This window comes from Amphiura filiformis, chromosome 4 (assembly GCF_039555335.1).
Source record: "Amphiura filiformis chromosome 4, Afil_fr2py, whole genome shotgun sequence".
NCBI lineage: Eukaryota > Metazoa > Echinodermata > Ophiuroidea > Amphilepidida > Amphiuridae > Amphiura > Amphiura filiformis.
In genome coordinates this window covers 63,160,939-63,177,837 of record NC_092631.1, presented here as the reverse complement: position 1 = coordinate 63,177,837, position 16,899 = coordinate 63,160,939, and the positions used below count along the sequence as shown (strand labels likewise).

The following is a 16,899-nucleotide window of genomic DNA, read 5'->3' as shown; positions in this document are numbered from 1 at the left end:
AATCAGGTTTCAAATAAATTTATCAAACTCATTTTACAACTAAAAGATCATACATTCAGACTTTAACACGCAACAAGTGGCTATGCCTTTTTATTCAAGGGTGCTGAAAAGTATGGACAACCTACATGCTTTTTTTCCCGAACACCACTTTTTTCGAACACCACTTTATATAACACACTAGTTAAACTTCAATTGTAAATTGAAGACTCAGTTGTAATATTGGTGTAATGAGGCTAGGAGGCACAATATAAATACATTCCATATCCTATGTGACCCGATCTCATCTACTCAAAGGCTCTCTCAGATGAGGAAACCCGAGTTATTTTTATTATTAGACTTGTCTTTGGGTATACAGAGTGGAGTACTCTTGTAATTGTATGAATCTTGAGCATCCCATGTGTCAATCTCTATTATTCATCATGAACTAGGTTGCAAAGTTGCCACCTGGCACCTGTTATGTGGTACATGTACAGGGTGATCCAAAACACCTGTATGTGTCACAACTTATTTTCAGAGCTAATTGTTGTTGATACAACTTGAAGTTCAATTTGTAACATTGCAATCATAAATGTATGGCAAAAGATCGATCTTATGTATTACAAGTTACGGAAGAGATCTACTGCACCACAGTGTTTACAATTTTGTTTCTTCTGCTTGTTTCGGTAAATCACCTTAAAATAAGCAGATTCACTGCAGCTCTTTATTATTAATGTTAATCTGTCTGTTATTTTACAAAAGAAGTGATTTATAACTTATAGCCAGCCATGCATTGTTAAACATGATTTCTAAATTTCAAACATTTTCTGATTGAGCTTGGTGGGTGGAATCCTTGATATGAGGGGAACATGTACAAATTAAAATTGGGGCAATTAGAGGTCAAATGTCATCATCTCGTATCTTCAAATGATACATCCAAGTGAGTTAAAAACTGAGTTAATTTAAAATTCTTCTGAAAAAAACCCTAATGTTATTGCTAATTGTCCCATTGCAACACATACAAACTTGAGGAGCTGATCCTGGCTGTAAAGGTTCATTGTGGTATGTCTAGGGTGTGTGCTTCATAGCTGTAAATGCCAGATTGTTGTTAAATCTTTATTTTATGAAATTATTGGGTCACAGTGGAGCGACAATCTATAAAGTGTGCAGAGGCTTTGTGCTTTTGGCATAGCACACTGTTTCTTTTTGTTTACGCAATAATTATGGAAATAACAACTGTATGCAAATTTCACAATCATTCTACCCAAATGATTTTGTTTTCCTGTCAATATGAGTTTCCAACTGCATGCGATAAGGTGCACTAAAAGGAGTAAACAAACAAACAACAAACAGTTATAAAGTATTTAGATGAGAAGACAGGGTACAATATTTAGGCGAGGGGCGCTAATAAATTCAACTGAATACGGTAATGATTTTTCCATGATGCTACTTCATAAACATCTTGCATGCATCCTCTTAAGTTCATCTCCCAGGCTATGACGAGATATGGTTTCTACCACCAAACACCACATCATGTGCAACCGTCAGTCACCTGGAATTTTTTAATTTCCTTATTTTGAATGCTGCCATGGAATTTCTGACTTCCTTTAAAGGAAATGACAAGATGCGGCCTACTTATGCAAACTCTATTCATACTACATGTAAACATCCCCTTTCACAAGTTTGCAGTGTAATAAGTGAGCAGAGCATGATACTGCGGTTGAGAGGTGTTTGTTCATTACAGTACATTGATATTTAGCACAATACTTTGATGTGAAGAAACAGCTTGAACTCATGTGGGTTTTCTAGTTTGGTTCAATGGCCTGTATATTGGCTTGCTTATTTTGATAGGATGTTGCTAATTTAAAACTGCTGACATTCTCCTTTGAAAGAGAAATAACAGAAATTTCATCGGAAATAGTAAATGTATCCATGAGTAATTGTTTCATCTCTGCCCAGGCTTATATTAAGCAGGCACCCAGGTTTTCTTACCACATGGTTGCCCAGTTTTGGTTTCTGAAGTGTTCAATATTTTACACTACAAACTATAGGACCAGGAGCCACCTTTGGGACCAGGAGCTCATTTTAGCTCCTGGTCTATGCATACTTAATATAAGGCCTGATCTCTGCTATCTTCAGAAGATAGCAATATAAGGCCTGATCTCTGCTATCTTCAGAAGATAGCATGTACACCTGGACGTGTCACATTTCAAAAAGCAGCATCAGTGTGGGTCACAATTATTGCTATTTTGTTTAAAAGTACAAGAAGCAATTGGATAAGAGAGAATCATTGAACACATTGATGTAAAAGCCGAGATCCACATATGTCGGCAAACTAGTAAATTATTCATCAGCATCATCATTATCAACCATCTCACCTGGCTGGCCTTGTTTTCATCACCAGTTCCTCTCTATCTATTCCATCTATTCTCAATTCAAATCAAAACGGTAACCGTATCCAGTTAATATATATCACCATTGACATCAGTATCTCATAGCCACGTTCGTTCGTTGTCAGTCCATAGGCAGCCTAGCTTGATTGCCTCGGGCATGTTTTAATCAGGACACACTGTAAGCTATACTATGTTCACAGGTGGGAAATTTCACAAGAAACTTGTCCTGTACCAGTCTAGTCACTTCACACTTTATAACCTGATGACAGATTGCGATGATGATGTAAAGCGAAGCGATCTCAATGAATATTTATCTGCATGCAATCAATGCTGCAACTGATGGACATAAGTAGCTGATACTGGGGCAGTTCTTTCAGACCTATTCATCACAATATCATACATTAAGTCTTAATTTTGTCACTCTATAGCTACAACATTTTGCACATTTTCTTTGAGTAGTTTTGAGTCAATTTGATCACCAATAAAGTTATAACTCATAAAAATAGCTTTTGTTCCAAATCTCCAAATGTAAAACCCCTATTTCACTCCAAATCATATCCTCAAGGACAACATAGACTTCTCCGTAGTCCACTTGCCTATTTTGCATACTCGGGCTATTACATTTAAGCATAAAACGCTGTTTTGTATTAATGTGTGTGCAATTGATAGATTTTCACATCTGATATTTTCAATCACCATACTCCCTCTGTTTGTTAGCTTCCCAAGTGGACTACTTACTTTGACTTGCGGTCAACATTTTTAACACGGGACTCTATGGAGCCATGATGTAATGCATCTTTAAATGGATCTGGCTTGTGATTGGTCGCCCAGATCTCGCTATTGTTTAAATCCTCCGGGCATGTGCTATTACCATTGACTACACCGTACATAACAATCTATGGAATTTTGCGGCATGTTTGTGGTGACGCGAAAATTAATCTCTCAGGGGTGCATGGACGCACATTTAGCGTGTCTAATACTACCATGCTGAGTACTTGTGGTTACATTGGATTGATAAACAAGTATGATTGACAGTATGTTTTAGAGACCAAAGTCCCGGGGTAAAGTTCTGCTTAAAAGTCAAAGTACATAGTCGAATTTTCGCGATCAATTAACTGGTAGATTCCAAAATCAGAATTGTTTAGTATTTAAGTGAGCCATTATAATTATGCAAGATATGTTGCATTCAATAACTTTTATTGTCACTAAAAATCTAATTATATAAACTCTTTATGACCATTTTACCATTGAGCACTTTAATTTTAACATGTTTAATAAACATCAGTATATTAAATTTTAAGTTCAACGGAATGCGTTCATCATGATTAAATAATAATAACATATTTTTATCAAAATTTGACTGTGGCATAGTCTAAGGACAACACTGCGTTTCAAATAAGATTCTTAAGAATCCATTTAGCTGCGAATCAATTCCTTCAAAACCCACATTTAAAACCTCCATTTTCAGTTCTGTAAGACCCAATTTCACTCAAATCAGATTTATTTTTGATTACTTTTGAAATGAAAAACCGCACTGCATACTCCTGACAAAATGAAGGATGAGTGTCTCTGTTGGAGCTGGTGATGCCCAATTTCTTACATTTCTCAAATTCACAATGACTACATACTAGACCTGTTATCGATTGTCGTATGTGTCGTATTATCGTCGATTTGGCCCTAAATCCGACACTTCAAAAGAAATTGTCCTATTTCGACACTTTACGACACTCATCAAAAAAGAAAAAAAATGAATTTTCCATGCTTGTCCAAATAAGCTTACCGTAAGATCATGTTTTCATCAGAAAGTCGAAAATTACCCCCCGAAGTTGACCCGAACCAGGAAGTGTGTTAAAACCGGAAGTCGGTGATCGTAATTCATATTGGTGTGATTTTAAGCTTATCTATCGACTTTTTCAGCATTTTTTTTTATCTCATTAAAAGTTTCGACATGTGTCGATTGTCGATAACAGGTCTACTACATAACAACTTGATTTGGTGAAAGTCTTGTCATTCATGACCTATTCACCAGAGACAGACAACTATTACAGAGTAATGAAGTTCTGCAGCTCGGATAAATGTCCCAATCATGTTTTCATCGTTTTAATTAACCTTTAAAAGAATTTAACAAGATGATATCACATTCCAGCCAGCTGTACTGGTCAGTCTGTGCAGCCCAAACCAGCAATTCAAGTATTAAAGGGAATTCGCAATATATAACAAAATTGTGATGTCAATAAAATTAAACTGTGGGCAAATACTAGAAATTCAGAACAAATTACTTTTCAGCATACTGCTCAAAAGCAAATCACATCATGTGTGAACACTGACAAACATGGGCATGTTTTATTTGCAGAATAGCAGAACACACCTTTTGAACTTTCTATTGGCATTACGGCAGACATTGTACTGCTGACCCTACACCATCGATGATGTTGCATAATGTGTTTTTATGTTATTTTTTGATCTACCGACACTGTACAGCAGGCACAGATCGCGGTTCCTGTGTGTCCACTGTTTCAGAGTGATTTATCATGTGTGTCTCCGATTGACAGGATTTACAAAAGCACACACATAACATGTATAATCACTGGTAAAGCGTCACCTTACCGCATACATGTTTGAGTTTATTAGCCTCACACAGACTCCTAAAGAGCTTTATTTGCCCCAGTGCAGACTGGTCCTACACCAGCAAATGTGGAAATTGTTTAAAAGTGCTTTATAAGATATTTGCAATCTATTAACACAGCCCAACAAGTACGGGCGACCCTGTGTCCACTATTACACAGCGTTTCCACATATGTGTATCATAGATTGACAGTGTTACAAAAGCACACACACATAACCATGAGACCTGAGAGTTTGGGTCTTATGGCTACACAGCATTTGCCCATATGTGTATCTCCAACTGATGGTGCGCCACTTTTACAAAAGCACACACACAAGAGTTTGGGTCTTGGTGACAAGAGTATGCCACTATAACAAATGCCTGAAACCTTAATTATATTGCAAGCAAATGGATAGCATTCCCCTCCCACATGATTTAAAATTAGCCATCAGTGTCAAACACTACTAACTGAAACACTCTTACTAATTACATCCAAAAGACAAAAAAAATACAAACTATACAGAAACAACCTGATTTCTTAGCCAGTGCCTTCAGGCATAAGTCACTTTTATTGGGGCATATGTGCAGTAGAATTATAGTAAAAGCTCTTGAGATCTTGGCACTGTTGTTTTAGTTCAGTTTGGATTTCAGGTTCTGTCCATTTAAAGTAATGCAATGGCTGCTATCAGTGCTATGTGCAGTATTTTATTTAGTCAAATAATGAGTCAACAAATAAACAGACTTGATAGATTTATTTCAAAAACAACCCTGGTGCAAAAGAAATGACTCCATGTGTTAAAGGGGGTAACCCTATTGGTTTTGGATATGGATTGTCTTTAAAATTACATAATAATATCAAATATCGCCTCCTTTATGCTGCTTTGTGAAAAAGCGAGAGCATTTTCAGCGTAAATGTGAATAAATAGCCAAATTTGCAATCCAATACCTTGGTATCGTGAATTGCATTCTGGGCAGGCAATGACGAATGCTGACATGCTGTACAATGCCCGGCCCGTATTGAACGGAAAATTTTTTTTTTTCGTACGTTTCAGAAAAAAGGAAACAAAATATATTTCCCTTGCAATATGTACATTTCAAATGAATATAAAAAAGTTTGGGTAAAATGGAGAGGAAAAAAACCCTTCGAGACCGGGTTTTGAACCGGGTACCTCTCGGGTAAAAAACAAACGCGCTAGTCAATTGAGCTATTTAGCACACCACGCTTATCGTTGCCGTTTTCATAACTATATACGGCGCACCGTCTTGCGGTGACTGATATTTCGTTCATAATTCCCTCCCAGAATTCCAAAGTATTTACCATTGTTTACAAACTGGTATACCTGTAAACCGCTGTGATTCATGATTTCTCCGGAAATACATCGACTTGGAGCGTCAAATTTCAGGATAGTAATGAGAAAAATAGTATCTATTATGTGATACCAAAACCTCATCAACAATGAAAAAATCGGGGATGATGCTGTCGATCGGGTTACGGACCTTTAACCTAGAAATGGGTGTATAACTAATTGTTCCATCATCTGACCAAATCCACTTGTACCTTCAACTCACAAATCCTAATGTTTTAGTGTCTCACACGATAAGGTCTTTCCTTATGTAAGGTATCAACAGATGCCAGAAAAAATAGTTGTCCACATATTGTAAGTCAAACTGTGCAAAACAAATGGCAGCTATTTGAATTACAATGTTGCAGCATGCACTGGATGGAGAGCAACTTACTTGACAAAGTGAGTCAGTAGATGATGTTGATTCTGTATATCATTGATCTCAATGTGCAAGACATACATGTAAGTAATGAATCTCAGATGATACGATGGAAGATCAAACGATCACTTGATGGACAATATTGGAACTACATGGGAGTGGCAAGTACTTACTTTATCAAGATGCTGTAACAATTGGGTTACTTGCAAATTAAGTCTCCTCCATTGCCTGTCTGATTGTGCTCACTGCCCACCACTGATAGCATCACAAACTCCCTTTGATTGGTTGAAATCTTTCCCACAACATCATTAAGCATTGATCTAGTCAATGACTATTCGTCGGCTGTATTCCATAGTGGCGTATAGTGATTTTTGGTCATTTTTTTGAAAATTGGTACATATGTTTTTAATGATGTTTTCTTTCATTTTTCTAAGTCTCATCAGTCAAAACTAGCTAATTAATTAGTAATTAATTAATTAAATGTGGCGTATAGTTACAAAGTGAAATTGTTTGTTTTCCATAGCGGCGTATCGACCATACGCCACTTTTTATACACATTTTATAATTATAAAATATCGGCAAAAATGAAAAACATTATATGTCATAGTGGCGTACACGTCTTAGTGACGTATCATACCTATACGCCATTATGGAATACAAACGACGAAAAGTAACGCCATAAGGATAACACGGCGACCGAGGTGGCGTAAGGTTAACGTTAGGTTAGGGTATTGCGTTTTGCTTGTTTTCCATAGTGACGTATAGCTTTGTGCTTTTTGTTTTCAGTTTGCCAGCAATATTATGTATTTATTTCTTTTGAAAAATATATAACAATAAAATCTATTTAGTTTACTACAGATATTTCACATCATTTACAAAATATAATGAATGTCTGATTTACACAACTCGATTTTAAATTGGCATTTCTTCAAACCCGATTTTCTCGAAAAGTTGTTTATTCGCGGCGCCCCACTATACGCCACTATGGAACACAGACGACGAATTCTGCTTAACTTGATGATTTATATGATCATTTTCATTAAACTATTGAATAGTTTTGTTTCCTGTTGTTGACTTTCACAGATAATAAGCATTAATGGAAAGCTGCCATGGTCACCTTGAAATCTGGCAAGAGCTTTTAGTGCATTTTTGTTGCGGTAATATCATTTTAGAAATGAAGCTTGTTTTCATTGTCATGTCTATTATTTTATCTGGATTGGTTCTGAAAGAATCATATCTTTATACATCCATATTATTGTTTGTAAACTGCAAATACTACAAGTCTCCTCTACAAGTTATGTAGTAGAGCTGAATTTGTCTATAATTAAAAAGCACTTGTCTAATTTGATATTATAGCCCCATAATCCACAAAAAAAGCCCTGATCTTAGCTCTCTATCTAAAATCAATTCTTTTCAAATCAAACAGCTAATAAGAAATGACACAATAAGATCTTGAGGCAGCTATTACCAAATATCATATAAGTTAAATGCACCACCTATACGGCAGCTATTCTTACCCCCAGTTGCCAAGTACGCTGTCTTCACCGAGTGCCCATAAAATGTGAACTCAAACGGCAAGTCGACTTTCTGCAAGATAGAACAAAAGATAGAAATCAATACATTGTTAAAAGGCAATCTTATTAATGGTATATCTTAGGGCAATATATTAGACAGGTAGATACGAATCATGGGTAGGAAGCTAGATTCTGTACACACTAACTATAGGTCACAGCTTTTAAGGTTGAACTGCACATCATAAAGACAGAAAAGTGCATGGATCTTCTTCAGTTAGTTATTTTTACAAGTTCAAGTGCTTTTGCTTCCATTGTACATGTAAATTGCAATATACAGAGAAACAAGGAATACTAATCACCATATTGCTGATGAGAAACTTAGAAACAGGTGCACTACTATCTGGACCTAATCTTAAAATACCTGTCATGAATGATTCAAATTGGTTTTCTTACATTTTACGATACTTTTAAACATTTTCATTTACATTGTAAATCTCTAAAGTCAATGTAATGCATAATACATTTCCTGTTTGTCTCTATCTAATATGAGGTATAATATTGACGGACTACAACATGATTTGATATTGTTATCCTATGACTGCAGGCCTTGCTATTTGAGGCGAGCGATCTCTCGCCACCGCTCATGCAAACTCGATTTCTAGCAAGCGTTTTTCCACTCGCCATAGACACTAAATATCATTCGCTGCGAATCTCCCAAAATCAGCCATCAAATCAGCCAATTCACCAAAGCAGAGAAAGTCACAAATTTTAGTGCATTTCGCGCACATTTCAACATAAATACATCGATACCATTTTAAGACTGAAGCTCTACTTGATTATAGTATTATACACAAATAAGTGGTGAAAATTCGACCACTTACCTGGCATCATGCTAGCGAGTGATTAACCACTCGCCTTTAAAATCCAGACGACAAGGCCTGTGACTGAGTCCTACATCAATAGTGGCTTGGTCAGGGGAATGGGATTTTATCAAGATTTATACATCGAAAGAAGTGGTTTGTTAAATACAGTAAGAAGATGAAACAAGGCAAGATAACTAAGCCAGAGATACAACCTGGGTCACTACATGGACCTAGTTATCACAGGTATGCACAAAATACGACAATGTAATATTGCATGCTAATAACCAAATGTAAGTTCATACCTGCTGGTATATTCCAATCAGTAACCATTTAATAGTTTAGCAGTTTAATATATTGAATAAATACTTTTATGTAAACATTTTGGATTTTTGTTTGACAAAACCAAGTGAATTTTTTACTCACTACAATATTTTGTCCTACATCGGAGGACTTCATCAGGTATGACTGATATGGTCGTCTGATCCACTTTCCTGGCAAAAAAAGTTTGAATTCTTTCCGGTATTCCTTAGTCTCTTTTGCAGACTTCAGAAGTGGATCGTAGAAATGACTTTGCTGGGAAAATGGATCAGATGACCACTATATTAGTCATACCTGATGAAGTCCTCCGATGTGCAGGACGAAATATTGTAGTATAAAATTCACTTGGTTTTGTCAAACAAACATCGCACTTTCTCATATGCTGCTCCCAAAACATGGAATGCTCTCCCAAAGTCTGTCAGAAACTCTGATTCCATATCCACTTTTAAGAGGTCTCTCAAAACTGCTTGTGATGTGATGTGATGTGATGTGATGTGATGTGATGTGATGTGATGTGATGTGATGTGATGTGATGTGATGTAATGTAATGTAATGTAATGTAATGTAATGTAATGTAATGTAATGTAATGTAATGTAATGTAATGTAATGTAATGTAATGTAAAGTCAACAAGTCATCAGAGGATGAATTTATTACATCGCTGGATTTCTGATTTTTGTAAGTTACAGCCAAAATACACAAGCAATGTATTTATACAAATATGTGCTGAAAGCTTGTTTAAATGGTACAGTTTATAAACCTCAACTGAAAATATAACAAGTAGACAAGTTGCTAAACACAGTAAAAACAATTTAAAAAACATATGCTTTGATAAAGCTATCAAAACCTGACATAAAACAAATTTACACCATGACCGAGTCTCCGTTTCAGATGAAGTAAACACTTCCTACAATGTCAAATGAGGACAACTTATATTAAAACTCTTGTTTGATATTCAAGTGTTCAATTACTTGCATACTCTGTTGGCAACGCACAAGTTATAGGTCAAGATTACGAAGGCATGGAGTTAAATACAAATCTACAAAGTCCGCATAAATGTTGATGACAAAGCAAACATTTCCTTCTCATTCTATCTCCCCCGTACCCATTGCTTGGGTAGTCAGGCACAACCAAACCCAAGACACCTGCAGCAATTTTCATGAGATTACCCTGCAGCCTTGAAATACTATACTATACCTTTGCTATCTTCAGTAGATAGCACTGCACACTATTTATCATTCTGCACCTTTGCTATCTTCAGTAGATAGCACTGCATACTATGTATCATTCTGCACCTTTGCTATCTTCAGTAGATAGCACTGCACACTATGTATCATTCTGCACCTTTGCTATCTTCAGTAGATAGCACTGCACACTATGTATCATTCTGAACCTTTGGTATATTCAGTAGATAGCAAACTATGCTTCATTCTGCACCTTTGCTATTTTCTTTAGATAATACACCATGCTTCATTCTGCACCATTTCAGTACATAACATTATATACTATGTATCATTCTGCACATTTGCTATCTTCAGTTGATAGCATACTGTGTATCAAGATCGATATCGATATATTTATGCTAAGATAAAGCTATCAAAACTTGACATGAAACAAATTTATACGATGACCGAGTCTCCGTTTCAGATGAAGTAAACACTTCCTACAATGTCAAATGAGGACAACTTATATTAAAACTCTTGTTTGATATTCAAGTGTTCAATTACTTGCATACTCTATTGGCAGCGCACAAGTTATAGGTCAAGATTACGAAGGCATGGAGTTAAATACAAATCTACAAAGTCCGCATAAATGTTGATGACAAAGCAAACATTTCCTTCTCATTCTATTCCCCCGTACCCATTGCTTGCGTAGTCAGGCATAACCAAACCCAAGCCACCTGCAGCAATTTTCATGAGATTACCCTGCAGCCTTGAAATACTATATTATACCTTTGCTATCTTCAGTAGATAGCACTGCACACTATGTATAATTCTGAACCTTTGCTATCTTCAGTAGATAGCATTGCACACTACGTATCATTCTGAACCTTTGGTATATTCAGTAGATAGCAAACTATGCTTCATTCTGCACCTTTGCTATCTTCTTTAGATAACACACCATGCTTCATTCTGCACCATTACTATCTTCAGTACATAACATTATATACTATGTATCATTCTGCACATTTGCTATCTTCAGTAGATAGCACTGCACACTATGTACCATTCTGAACCTTTGGTATATTCAGTAGATAGCAAACTATGCTTCATTCTGCACCTTTGCTATCTTCTTTAGATAACACACCATGCTTCATTCTGCACCATTACTATCTTCAGTACATAACATTATATACTATGTATCATTCTGCACATTTGCTATCTTCAGTAGATAGCACTGCACACTATGTACCATTCTGAACCTTTGGTATATTCAGTAGATAGCAAACTATGCTTCATTCTGCACCTTTGCTATCTTCTTTAGATAACACACCATGCTTCATTCTGCACCATTACTATCTTCAGTACATAACATTATATACTATGTATCATTCTGCACATTTGCTATCTTCAGTTGATAGCATACTGTGTATCAAGATCGATATCAATATATTTATGCCAAGATAAAGCTATCAAAACTTGACATGAAACAAATTTATACGATGACCGAGTCTACGTTTCAGATGAAGTAAACACTTTCTACAATGTCAAATGAGGACAACTATTAAAACTCTTGTTTGATATTCAAGTGTTCAATTACTTGCATACTCTGTTGGCAACGCACAAGTTATAGGTCAAGATTACGAAGGCATGGAGTTAAATACAGATCTACAAAGTCCGCACAAATGTTGATGACAAAGCAAACATTTCCTTCTCATTCTATTTCCCCCGTACCCATTGCTTGCGTAGTCAGGCACAACCAAACCCAAGACACCTGCAGCAATTTTCATGAGATTACCCTGCAGCCTTGAAATACTATACTAATTTTGTTTGACCGTGGTAATACATAGGGCACATTGATTTGGCATGCCATGGCTGGGTAATAGACATCCCAATACATGTATGGAATATTATTGTATTGGACTAGACAGTTGGAGCAAGCCTCTGAATACTAGAAAACATTCTGACCATACTGTATCCTGATTCCTGAGTACTTGGATCAATACTGGGATGTACCATACTCAATACAAACTCTATCCTTTACTTTCCAAAGCAAACACAATAACTGTACCAATGAGAAATAAAAGATATGAAGATACCCACCAACTTCTACATTGAATATTATTGAAATTCAACAACAATAATTTATTATGCACATACTACTGGGTTAAAAAGAAAACACTTACTGAAAAATATTATTGAAATTCAACAACAATCATTTATTATACACTACTTGGTTAACAAAGAAAACACAAAAGAGAGTAGAATAATATCATAAAGAATAATTATATCAAAATTTTGGGGATTTGCTATCACTGCACACTATATATCATTCTGCACCTTTGCTATCTTCAGTAGATAACACTGCACACTATGTATCATTCTGCACCTTTGCTATCTACAGTAGATAGAACTGCACACTGTGTATCATTCAGCACCTTTGCTATCTTCAGTAGATACAGGGTGTCCCAAAAAAAAGAGGCCCCTCATTGCGCCCTCCGTTGCTCCTATTTCAGAAAAGTTGATCAAGTATATGTTGGTATGTAAAGAAGCCTTTACCCGTTAGCTTTAATAAACCGAAACAATTATTTCAATCGGCTCATAACTTTTGAAGATATGCCCTTTTAAAGAAATGTATCCGTTTTTCACTGTATCCACGGAGGAGGTTTGGCTACTTCAAAGATTGAAATGTGCATATACAATGCATGAATATAAAACATTCCTCGATGATAAATTTATAAAACAACAACTTTATTTTTGGGAATAGGCTTTACCGGTGGGCTTATGAGTTATGGATTTTGTTAAGTGTCATTAGTTTGGGCGAAATTGATGTGGGATGGGACTTCTTTTGCTATACTTATGTTTTTTGCCTTTTTGTTTTATTATGTTTCTTACTTTCTTACTTTATTGTTTCTTGCTATCTTTTTATTGACAACATAAGTCATTTCTCTTTTTGGAATAAAAGGTAGCCCTGAAAAGGGCTGTTTAGTTTGTCTTTGGTTCTTTTGAAGTGAGTTTACTGTGCTGCTCTGCCCTCTACCTGGTTGCCTCCTTGACGAATACAGGTTTCAGCCCTAGTCCTCATTGCATCAATTGCGTTGCGTACCAACCTTGTGCGCCGGATACTTGCGAATATAGCAGTAATGTGTTTGCAAAGATCTTGGATTTTGTCACAAATGAAGAAATCAAATTGTGTGGGGTCTGGTGATCTTGCAGGCCACTCCACAGCATGACCCACCCCAACCACTCTGTTTGCTATCCGTGGACAGAGTGAAAAACGGGTACTTGTCTTTAAAAGGGCACATCTTTAAAAGTTGTGAGCCGATTGAAATACTTGTTTTGGTTTATGAAAGCTAACAATTAAAGGTTTCTGTACATACCAAAATATATTTGATTAACTTTTCAAAAATAGGTGAAAAAGAGGGCGCAATGAGGGGCCTCTTTTTTTTTGACACCCTGTAGCACTGCACACTGTGTATCAATCAGCACCTTTGCTATCTTCAGTAGATAACACTGCACACTGTGTATCATTCAGCACCTTTGCTATCTTCAGTAGATAGCAATGCACACTATGTATCATTCAGCACCTTTGCTATCTTCAGTAGATAGCACTACACACTATATATCATTCTGCACCTTTGCTATATTCAGTAGATAGCACTACACACTATGTATCATTCTGCACCTTTGCTATCTTCAGTAGATAGCACTGCACACTATATATCATTCTGCACCTTTGCTATCTTCAGGAGACAGCACTGCACACTATGTATCATTCTGCACCTTTGCTATCTTCAGTAGATAGAACTGCACACTGTGTATCATTCAGCACCTTTGTTATCTTCAGTAGATAGCAATGCACACTATGTATCATTCTGCACCTTTGCTATCTTCAGTTGATAGCTATGTATCATTCTGCACCTTTGCTATCTTCAGTAGATAGCACTGCATACTATGTATCATTCTGCACCTTTGCTATCTTCAGTAGATAGCACTACACACTATGTATCATTCTGAACCTTTGGTATCTTCAGTAGATGGCACTGCATACTATGCATCATTCTGCACCTTTGCTATCTTCAGTAGATAGCACTGCACACTATGTATCATTCTGAACCTTTGGTATATTCAGTAGATAGCAATGCACACTATGTATCAATCAGCACATTTGCTATCTTCAGTAGATAGCAATGCACACTATGTATCATTCTGCACCTTTGCTATCTTCAGTTGATAGCTATGTATCATTCTGCACCTTTGCTATCTTCAGTAGATAGCACTGCATACTATGTATCATTCTGCACCTTTGCTATCTTCAGTAGATAGCACTACACACTATGTATCATTCTGAACCTTTGGTATCTTCAGTAGATGGCACTGCATACTATGCATCATTCTGCACCTTTGCTATCTTCAGTAGATAGCACTGCACACTATGTATCATTCTGAACCTTTGGTATATTCAGTAGATAGCAATGCACACTATGTATCAATCAGCACATTTGCTATCTTCAGTAGATAGCACTGCACACTGTGTATCAATCAGCACCTTTGCTATCTTCAGTAGACAGCACTGCACACTATATATCATTCTGCACCTTTGCTATCTTCAGTAGATAGCACTGCACACTATGTATCATTCTGCACCTTTGCTATCTTCAGTAGACAGCACTGCACACTATGTATCATTCTGCACCTTTGCTATCTTCAGTAGATAGAACTGCACACTGTGTATCATTCAGCACCTTTGTTATCTTCAGTAGATAGCAATGCACACTATGTATCATTCTGCACCTTTGCTATCTTCAGTTGATAGCTATGTATCATTCTGCACCTTTGCTATCTTCAGTAGATAGCACTGCATACTATGTATCATTCTGCACCTTTGCTATCTTCAGTAGATAGCACTACACACTATGTATCATTCTGAACCTTTGGTATCTTCAGTAGATGGCACTGCATACTATGCATCATTCTGCACCTTTGCTATCTTCAGTAGATAGCACTGCACACTGTGTATCAATCAGCACCTTTGCTATCTTCAGTAGATAGCAATGCACACTATGTATCATTCTGCACCTTTGCTATCTTCAGTAGACAGCACTGCACACTATATATCATTCTGCACCTTTGCTATCTTCAGTAGATAGCACTGCACACTATGTATCATTCTGCACCTTTGCTATCTTCAGTAGATAGCACTGCACACTATGTATCATTCTGCACCTTTGCTATCTTCAGTAGATAGAACTGCACACTGTGTATCATTCAGCACCTTTGCTATCTTCAGTAGATAGCAATGCACACTATGTATCATTCTGCACCTTTGCTATCTTCAGTTGATAGCTATGTATCATTCTGCACCTTTGCTATCTTCAGTAGATAGCACTGCATACTATGTATCATTCTGCACCTTTGCTATCTTCAGTAGATAGCACTACACACTATGTATCATTCTGAACCTTTGGTATCTTCAGTAGATTGCACTGCACACTATATATCATTCTGCACCTTTGCTATCTTCAGTAGATAGCACTGCACACTATGTATCATTCTGCACCTTTGCTATCTTCAGTAGATAGCACTGCACACTATGTATCATTCTGCACCTTTGCTATCTTCAGTAGATAGAACTGCACACTATGTATCATTCTGCACCTTTGCTATCTTCAGTAGATAGCACTGCACACTATGTATCATTCTGCACCTTTGCTATCTTCAGTAGATAGAACTGCACACTGTGTATCATTCAGCACCTTTGCTATCTTCAGTAGATAGCAATGCACACTATGTATCATTCTGCACCTTTGCTATCTTCAGTTGATAGCTATGTATCATTCTGCACCTTTGCTATCTTCAGTAGATAGCACTGCATACTATGTATCATTCTGCACCTTTGCTATCTTCAGTAGATAGCACTACACACTATGTATCATTCTGAACCTTTGGTATCTTCAGTAGATTGCACTGCATACTATGCATCATTCTGCACCTTTGCTATCTTCAGTAGATAGCACTGCACACTATGTATCATTCTGAACCTTTGGTATATTCAGTAGATAGCAAACTATGCTTCATTCTGCACCTTTGCTATCTTCTTTAGATAATACACCATGCTTCATTCTGCACCATTACTCTCTTCCGTACATAACATTATATACTATGTATCATTCTGCACATTTGCTATCTTCAGTTGATAGCATACTGTGTATCAAAAAGGAACATTTTGGCATTTGTTTGACAAAACCAAGTGAATTTTACTCACTACACTATTTCGTCCTTCACATCGGAGGACTTCATCTGGTATGACTGATATGGTCATCTGATCCAATTTACCGGAAAACTGGTT

At 36.6% G+C, this 16,899-nt stretch overlaps 1 protein-coding gene across 1 annotated transcript in view; it reads right to left on the bottom strand.

The window, feature by feature from the left end:
- The window catches only part of LOC140151185 (plexin domain-containing protein 2-like), a 112,793-nt gene that overhangs the window by 59,410 nt on the left and 36,484 nt on the right, over positions 1-16,899 (bottom strand). The window contains exon 4 of the mRNA XM_072173438.1: positions 8,214-8,283. Within this exon, the coding sequence (XP_072029539.1) occupies positions 8,214-8,283 (70 nt within the window). The remainder of the gene's footprint in view (positions 1-8,213; positions 8,284-16,899) is intronic.